This window comes from Sinocyclocheilus rhinocerous, unplaced genomic scaffold (assembly GCF_001515625.1).
Source record: "Sinocyclocheilus rhinocerous isolate Xijiao unplaced genomic scaffold, SAMN03320098_v1.1 scaffold553, whole genome shotgun sequence".
Taxonomy (NCBI): Eukaryota; Metazoa; Chordata; class Actinopteri; order Cypriniformes; family Cyprinidae; genus Sinocyclocheilus; species Sinocyclocheilus rhinocerous.
Window position 1 is genome coordinate 474596 of NW_015627255.1, and position 9893 is coordinate 484488.

Below are 9893 nucleotides of genomic sequence, written 5' to 3' on the forward strand. Positions count from 1 at the left end.
AGATAGACAGACAGATAGACAGATAGATAGTACTATTTTTCTAACTCGTGTCTGAGTAACGCTAGGGACAGGAAATTATGCAACTGTTTTGCTCTAAGCGCTCTTAACGCTCCACATTATTTATTATGACGTTTTTGTTTCAAGGTTTCATAACATGCTCCTTAAAGGGATGACGTTACAGTGCTTGATTATGTATTGTGTAATGGTCTGAGTACCTGTATGGTGATTTCTACAACTAGAGTGAACTATTTATATTGCATGAACTGTATTGCGCATTTAAGTAGCAATGTTATATCATATATTCTCTCTTGGAGTAGGTTATATTAATTTTGAAGCTTTAAAAAGACCTAAAACTTACTATACAATTAATATTATAATATGTGACCCTGGAGCACAAAACCAATCTTAAGTCGCTTGGGTATATTTTTAGCAATAGCCAAAAAAACATTGTATGGGTCAAAATGATCGATTTTTCTTTTATGCCAAAAATCATTAGGATATTAAGTAAAGATCATGTTCCATGAAGATATTTTGTAAATTTCCTACCATAAATATATAAAAACTTAATTTTTGATTAGTAATATGCATTGCTAAGAACTTTATTTGGACAACTTTAAAGGCGATTTTCTCAGTATTTTGATTTTTTTTGCACCCTCAGATTCCAGATTTTCAAATAGTTGTATCTCGGCCAAATATTGTCCTATCCTAACAAACCATATATCAATGGAAAGCTTATTCATTCAGATGATGTATAAATCTCAATTTCAAAAAATTGACCCTTGTGGTCCAGGGTCACATATAATATTAATATTTAATCTGGAGTATAAATTTTATATGAATGTAATTAGTCATATAAAATTAAATATATATATATATATATAAATATAATTTATTTTATATCAATATATTTAATTATTTTATATGATTAATACTAGCATATTTAATTTGAAATTGATACACCCAGTTCAAATGCTACCTATTTTTTTATTCCTTTCCCAGTTTCTCTTTTCTTTCTCATTCACTCTCTGCAGTCCGCCCTCATGCAAGTGCCCTGTTTTATATTATTTATTTATTTAAGAACCCTATGGACTCCCCATGGATCTCTGGCACCACAGATTAAATATTCTCACTGAGCTGAATGGACCAGGCCAGATCACGCTGTGTGTGGGTGGACAGCACTCAGATATATCAGAGCTTGGATTACACAACATCAGTAATAACTTTTGAGCATCGGCCAGAGATACAAATTCAGAGATATGTAATTGGACACAGTAAGTTCTTGTCTCCATTTTGATCCGATGAGACTTTTTGGTCATATCCACTTCTTAGATGATTTCATTTTCCTCCCGGGCTGCTCAGTTTTGTTGTTTGTATGTGGTGTGGTCTGTACTGCATGTAAATGTTTCTGGAATGGTTCATCTGTAACACTTTCCCATTAGTTCAGGTTAGTTCATTCATTAACTAGCATTAACTAACAAAGAGTAATACATTTGTTACAGTATTTATTAATCTTTGTTAATGTTAGTAAAAAAAAATACATCTGGCCATTGTTAGTTCATGTTAGTTTATGTCCATAATAATATTAACATAAAACTTCTGTGTGTATGTTGCTCTCTGGAATACTTGATTCTGATTGGTCAATCGCATTATTCAGTGGTCAAATTTTTCGTCATACTCACTATACTCATTAAACTCAACTTTAGTATATTACTGTAATATTGTTGCAGTGTTCGTCTTTTTGCTAGGCCGATTTTAGACCGACTTTTTTTTTTAGGAATCTTTCAGGTAATATACAGAGATAAAAATATTAAATAATTTAATCTCAAATCAATACATCATGTCCACATATTTATTTGGTGAGTAACCATGTAAGCAAGATAAACTTTTTTTTTTTTTGCAATAGTAGCCAACTTGTTTTACATTATCCCTTATAATTTTAGTATTGATAGTTCTATTGAGTCTCGTATTGAGTGATGGTTGTCTAAATTTCCCCTTTGGCATCATGAAAGCACTTCAGTCTTTCTGATTTCTTCAGTCATTTCCATTTTTGTGCAATTCTTCAGTGATTGTGAAAGAGTTCTTTGTCTTCTCCTCCTCTAATGTATGCCTTGGTTTTCTCTCCTTCTCCAGATCTTCATTAAATGTTGATGGGGATGAGTGAAACCAATAATCCTTAGACCTCACTGCAAAAACATAGCTGAAAATCAATAGGTTTGCAGCAGTGTGGGCATAAAGCTAGCGGGGGTACGTGGATGGGAGGAAGAGAGAGAGAAAACTCTATCCTATCAAATATTAATCATTCATTTCCTCAAGGGAATTAGGAGAGTGCTGGTGATTCGCTGTCTGACCCAATTAAGATCCTCCTGAATATCTCTCTTAGGTTGAGCGTTACTTCCATCTTTGGGTTTTATTGTCAATAGGTATAGGTTATAGAGATTGAGAGAAAACAAGGAGCAATGGTGGTTGGGAGAACGCTGGCACATGCACAAACCCATCCAACAAAAAATATGTTCTAAAAATATTTAGCTAATGTTCCCATCAAGTTATGAAAAAAAAAAATTCTGAATGTTCTCTGAACGTTCAAAACGTCCATTTAAAAAAAAAAAATTATTGGTTATGCCAGTGTTACTATTCTATCATTTTGCAAAAATTATTGGAACCTTACTTAATTATGGGGACATAACATTTAAAAAATGTTACACAAATGTCTAACTAAAAGGTTTCAGAAATAAAACATGAATGATGTATACATAATGTTTTTGTGCTAATGTTTTGAGAACAATTTTAAAGGCCAGATAACTTTTTGAACTGACGTTCTTTTAACATTACTGGAAGAATGTTTTTTCATTAGTTTGAGAGAACCTTGTCTGACCGTTAGCCAAACATTACCTGTTAAGCTTTGGTAAAAAAAAAAAAAAAGTGTAGATAAGCAAGCGTCTGGAGCTCCTAACACATGACAGCTCAGAGCATTTCTATTGAATTTTTCTCTCATATCCTCAAGGTTAGAGATCTATTACCCTGTGTTCTGTTCTAACAATGAAATGTAGAACTATACTCTTTATAAACAATTTATAAATAACCAAGACCCCCACAAATCCAGCAGTGGTGGCACTGAAGGCTTTTGTGTATTGCTGTGAGTGTTTTCTCGTCAGGTCTGTAAAGCATGTAGTGAAAGCCATTCAATGCCACCATGCTGGTCTGTTTATGACCTTGCCTATGTTTTGGGGAATGAGTGTATTTTTATTTATTTATAAAAGTCTCATTTGTATTTGAGCTTTTGAAAAAATACTTATTTAAAGGGATAGTTTAGCCAAAAATGAAAATTCTGTCATTTACTCACCCTCAAGTTACACACAAAAGAAGATATTTTGAAGAATGTTTGTAACCAAACAGTTGACGGTACCCATTGACTTCCAAAGTATGAAAGTGAAAGTGAAAAGTGAAAGTGAAAGTGAAGTGACGTGTATCTGACGTGACGTGGAGAAAAGTACTACTGAAGTCAGTGGCTACCATCAACTGTTTGGCTACCAAAATTCTTCAGAATATCTTCTTTTGTGTTCAAAACAAGAAATAAATGCATACAGGTTTGAAACGACACAAGGGTGAGTAAATGATGACAGAATTTTCATTTTTGGGTGAAGTATACCTTTAATCTTACATCTTAAGTTACAATTACTGAATTTATTTTTAAGTTTAAATTAATTTTGTTAATTGTTTGTCTATATTTGTTCTAGTGCTTGTCCCTAGTCCATGTTCTGCTGCAGCCACAAAGAAGTGCAGCTCCATCTATAAAGGGTTTGCCCAGTGTCTGCTTGCCCTAGGAGACAGTCTGTCGGTCAGCTCCCAAAAAGACGAGGATACGCAGGAGATCGACTCTATTTGCAAGTAAGGAAAAAACCTGGAACAACACAAGCATCACTGTATATACTGTACATATACACTACTGTTTTTTATATTATCAAAATTATATTTTTTAATGAAATTAATGTTCAGCTTTTATTCAGCAAGGATGCATTCAAATGATCAAAAGTGACAGTAAATACTTTAATATTGTTACACAATAATGGGTGCTGAAAATGCAGCTCTGCCATCACAGGAATACATTTACAATTTTACATTTACACTTAAAAAATATCCAAATAGAAAATTATTTTAAATTGTAATAATATTTCATAATATTACTGTTTTACTGTATTCTTAATCAAATCAATGCAGCCTTGTTGAGCATAAGATGCTCATTTCAAAAACATTAAAAAGACCTCTTACCCAAACTTTTGAAAGGTAGTAAATATTTCTACATGAATACACTAAAGAAAAGAACAGATTCAGATTCATTTTTACCTGGGTTTTGTTTTACCAGAACATTTCCACATCTTAATATAATACATAAAATATTAGTCTCATATTTAAAAAAAAAATGGAAATCATCATTTTCTTTTATCAAAATATCACAATAGTGATCATAGGAGTTCATTTTGAATTATTTTTAGTGGTAAAACTGCACATGCTTTAACAATGGATTTGACGAATTGTGATGTTTTGTGGTTTATTTGACAACACAGGACACTCCGTCCTGTTCAACAAAATAGCAGAAATCATCATGAGCTATAACTAACTCTCAAGGGCGAATTTTAGCTTTTTATTTCCATCCTAGATGAGAACATAATTAAATATTTTTCTACTTTTGGAGCTGTGGTGTGCCAACTTTGATTTTCCTGTTTTCCATCCTAGGGTCCATCCTCTTCATGTTGTTCCCATTGTGTAAATAGTGACATTAAATTTTATTTTAACATTAGTCAGAGTTAAAGCTTTGCCAGAGCATATTTTTGAAAGTCTAGCATACTTTTTTATACTAATATTGTCCAAATAAAACATCAGCATATTCATATTTTGATATGTTACAGAGGTCAAAGGGTCCTGCATAACAGGAATGACCCACCAACACATTTACTCCTCTGTATAGCTACATTAAATGCCTCGCTCACACCACAGGATTATTTGCTGTACGCCATTCATTGTGTTGTCACAGAGAGAATGTGATATAGAGTATCACAGTTCACTGATATGACACCTCATTCATTCTCTATCTCCCTACATTGCCTTTCATCTCATTTTCCGTTGCTCCCTTCTACTCTTTTCTCCATTTCTTCCTCAGCTCACTCATCTTTCCGTTTCTCCCAAGTGTTGGATATTCTAATTGAAGACTAGATCTCTCTCTCTATTTCCCTGTCTGTCTTTTCCCATCTGCCCCATCATAGATCACGAATCTATGATATGACTTTATATTATGTCACACCCTGTAGCTGCAGGAGCTCTTTAAGTATTCATTGTGTAGCAGCATGATGTTGTTAAAGAACAGCCTCCTGTATATCCTCCAGTCAGACTCAATCCGTTACACATCGCCCGTTTACTGAATGAATCATGATCCATGCAACAGCCTTATATGGTCCTGCGTTTAGCATTCAAGGCATACACATGCAGGCAATGAAGACGGTGCTTACTTTAACACAGCTATTTAAGCGTTATTCCTCCAGGTACCAATTAAAACCTCCACTGAGCTCACTGTTCGCGTGCACATATGCATAAACACAGGTATGCACGATCTTGCACACGTTCACACACGGGTTCTCGGGATATGTATCTGATCATCTGTCAGGGGATCTTTTGGAACAGCAACATTCTCCCACCAGATTGCAAAGTGTCAGGCTTAGGCCAGAGATCTGTGAGGAACATTTAAGAAAAGAATTGGTAGTGAAGGACATTTGTGACATTGAAGGACAGACTTCCACTATCCGCACACAATACATCACTGTTTAATAGGTAACAGTCTTGCTGCGCTTCAGTCTATTTAAGAACCGGGGTTTTAACTAAAAAGGGTGTTTCTTCAGTGGAAACTTTTATGTCCCTGAGGTTGAGTTTTATCAAAACAGATTTTTTTTTTCTTTTTGTTATACGAAGGTAAAAAATGAAACTTGTGAAACTCTTGGGAACTCTTACTTTTTGCCAACATCATTTATTTCTGCTACTTTTTGTGTGTAGATTGTTACTCAGATTTTTAGTGTTAAAACATGAAAATCCATCATTAAAAAAAAACGAATATTACAAAAAATTACATTTGAAAAACTTTGATGGTAACACTTTAGAATAGGAAACACATATTCACTATTAACTAAGAGTTTTCCCTCAATAAACTCCAGATTTGCTTATTAATAGTTAATAAGGTAGTTATTAAGTTTAGGTATGTGGTAGGATTAAGGGATCTAAAATATGGCCATGCAGAATAATTGTTAGTAGTGAGAATTGATCCTTAAAATAAAGTGTTACCACGATGATAATTTAACAAAGAGTAAAATAATCATTAACGATGATTTACTGTCCATCAGTTGTTATGTTATTTCCATCACTATCAATAATTTTGATGATTTGAATAATAATGATGTTTTATCAAAAATTGGTGTACTTGGTTACCAAGGAGACAACAGGCCAGAGAAGAGCAAGATGAAAATATGAGATGAGATGTGTGAAGAAAACAAAGGAAAATCTGAACAGAATATTTTTATTTATCTTAGAACCGGCTGTAATTTTGTCTTATTATGAAAAAAAAGTGTGAAAATATTTTTAATTGTGTATTTTTTGGGTACATAAAATGCTAAAAAAAAAAAAGTTGCAAATTTCCACCACTATAATTTTTTTAATTATTATTATTACAGAATGCTATTGTCAAAGAAATATTAAAAAATGGCAGGAAAAAATGTTACAGAATTATTGTTCTGTATCCTTGCATCAAGCTTTTTGCTTTCACAAAAATATTTTCACTCCAGTGTTTTACCTGTTCATCGTTATTTATGCTTTAATTATTTATGCTTGTTATTTATGCTTCTCACTCATTAGCTTGTAGATTAGTTATTAATTATCCAGAACATTTAACCTTATGCTTGTGTCTGTTGCAGATCCTGGGATGATTTTCATGACTGTGCAAATGTGGCCATGGCCGGCTGCCCTGAGGAGGCTGCTGTGGTGTGGGAGTCTCTGAGACAAGAGTCCAAAAAGATGCAGTTTTCTGGAAACCTGTATGAGATGTGCTCCAGTCATAGCCAATCAGCAGCTGCCTCTGATTCCCAAAGCCCCGATGAGACCAATCAGGAGTCGTTAAAGGGACGCGCTAGTCATACAAGCCTGACCTTTCTGACCTTCTGTTTGCCTGTACTACTACTGTTTCCATGGATATAATCGCATCTCAAGACTCACCTCAGAGTTCAAATATGCAGCACATAGACAACGATACTGACTGGTTTGGTTCTGACATTTTCATGTAGTAGAATAAGATGAATTTTATGTTTCATATCAAATTTTTCAGAACAAAAAGAATGAAGAATTTCCACACAAAGGACACTTGTTTTCAACAAACACATGTTTTCAGGTCCAAACGCTTGCTTCTATTATTTATTTTTTGTTGATTTAAAATCTTCTTAAAATAGCAAACTTCATTTTAAGCACAATCAAGTCACACATTTCATTCATAGGAGGACCAAAATGCACCTCAAACGACTCCAGGCCTGACGAGGACGAATCAAAGATGGCGAAAGACAATTCTAAACATTTCAACCCCTTCATCTAAGAGGAAATTAAAAGAAGGTCTACTGCAATAGATTATCACATTGGTGAGCTATGAGTATCAAAGCAATGTAAAGAGCCCTCAAAAATGTTATTATTTCACTCTGTAGTGTAATCTTCTTTTGTAGGAACCTGAGAGGATTAAGTTTAAGGATTACACCAAATAAAAGTAAACCTAAGCAACACGGCTCACCTATAGGCTTTGCCTGGGAACAGGCTTGTCAGACTTTGCAGTCTATAGTCTGAATGCCTTTGGGTGACGGTTTAAACCCAGTTTATTAATGACGGGTTCATTGATTCAGTTTAACGAACAGCACAACATTATGCTTCAAGGTGTTTTTGTACTAGTCTGAATCAGTGTGGAACTGCTCTTCATTTGATGTCAGTCAGAGTACTGTGTATATATTGTATAGTCTTACATTACATTTCATAGCTACATTTTTATTTTTTCAAATATGTGTATTTGTAATAACACAAGAAATGATGGATTAGCTTAAAAAGTCATGATGGTACAGTAATGTAAAAATGACCGATATGCTTTAAAGAAGATCTTTATGTGAATAAGTATATTATATGAAACACATTATCATTTAGTGCATAATGAACAGATGAGGCAAATCAACGGAGGTGAACTCATTAACATCAATAAGATCAAATTGTGAATGATTATCACCATAAATATGAGCATACAATGTATTCCTATGGATACATGACTTTGTGTGTAAAGCAAAGTTGTTTTTTTCCCGGATCAACTTTCATTACTTCCACTCAACGCTTTGCTCCGCTCCGCTCAGCGGATTCCTCAGTCAGTGTGAGTTATGTTTAATTATTAGGCTTAATTGGCAATCAATCATGTTTGCCACTGCAGTGAACTTATTAAGGAGGGCAAACGCCATTTATTTACTTTAATAGGGGAGGGTTGCCACTTATGTCTCAAATTTTGCTTTTGTGTGGTAGACTGACTATCAACACATGCTTTTCTTCAATTCCAAATTAAGTTCCAGTATTGTCATAGCCAGTGATGTAGTACAATCTAATAAAAATATGTTTAAATAACACAGTAAGGGCTAATATGTACAAATTGTATGTGTACATCACTCCTTGCTACATAGAGCATATTAATATCTCCTTTATTTATAATCTTTATTAATATATGGAGGCAGTTATAATTTGCTTGATAGATGCATTTTATGAATCGCATGAAAAACAATTGTGTTTTCTCTTTTTATTTTGATATTATATATTGCTAATTGCTCACCCATTTGAAGCTGTGCCCTGATGTCTACAAAAACAATTTGAAGACCAATTAATGGTCTTCTAAAAATGATCTCACATTGTTATAGGTGTCTGAAAGAATATTTTAAATGCTTCTTGTTTTCTGTCTGTCTGCACAATTATTTGCTATACATACCAGTATATTCTATACATTATATACATAAAACTATTGCTATTACATAAATAAAAAGTGATGGCTGGTAAACTTGTTGAAAGTAACTGGGATTTTTCCCTGCTTTATGCTACATAAAAATGTAACTGTTTTTACAGCTAGCAGAATGTGTATAAATCTCTAATTCTCACTTTGGATGGCATTTTTTTTTATTTCTCTACCTCTTCCAGATATTAATAATCCATGTGCCACAGATGCCTCTGTAAACACAGACACACCTTCAGTTAGCAAGATGGCTGAATCCTGCTCAGAACATATATATCAACACTCAACGGTGGTATGAGAACAACCATTTTTGTGGGCATTACTATGTAACATTTCTCTTGAAATCATGAATTCTGTAGGTTTGTACAGAAAACATGAACAAATGTGTTTTGAAGATCAGTGTAGTTGATTTTATTGGCAAAGTACAACTCTTTGGTTCGTGTTGTAGTAGGGCAGCTAGAATACTTCTGGATGTTCAGGGTTTAAATTGGGCCGGAGCTGTTTTAATATTTAAAATACAGTTCGTTAGGCAACATCACACAACTTTTTCACCATTACGACTGTTTAATAGTTCTATAAACAGTTCAATAAGCAAATACAATAATATTAGGTCACTTACATTTTAGGCGGAACACAGCGCACCTCACAGCAAACAGCCGATTCATTGCTGATTGATTCCGTGTTTTGAACGAATCGGTTGAGTCAAAGTTTCATTAGCCCATGCATAAAAATCTGATGAATCAGCAGTTTGAACGAATTGTTTGAATGAACGACTCAATGACTCACTCACTAAACGCTCACTAGGCTACTGGCACCTACTGGCATTTTAATTTCGTTGAAAAGTATC

The 9893-nt window shown here is 33.9% G+C and overlaps 1 protein-coding gene across 1 annotated transcript in view; it reads left to right on the forward strand.

Moving 5' to 3' along the window:
- The window catches only part of LOC107726468 (neuritin-like protein), a 26615-nt gene extending 18623 nt beyond the window's left edge, over positions 1-7992 (forward strand). The window contains exons 2-3 of the mRNA XM_016536065.1: positions 3735-3885; positions 6951-7992. Of these exons, the coding sequence (XP_016391551.1) occupies positions 3735-3885; positions 6951-7230 (431 nt within the window). The 3' untranslated portion in view covers positions 7231-7992. The remainder of the gene's footprint in view (positions 1-3734; positions 3886-6950) is intronic.
- Positions 7993-9893: the final 1901 nt, after the last annotated feature.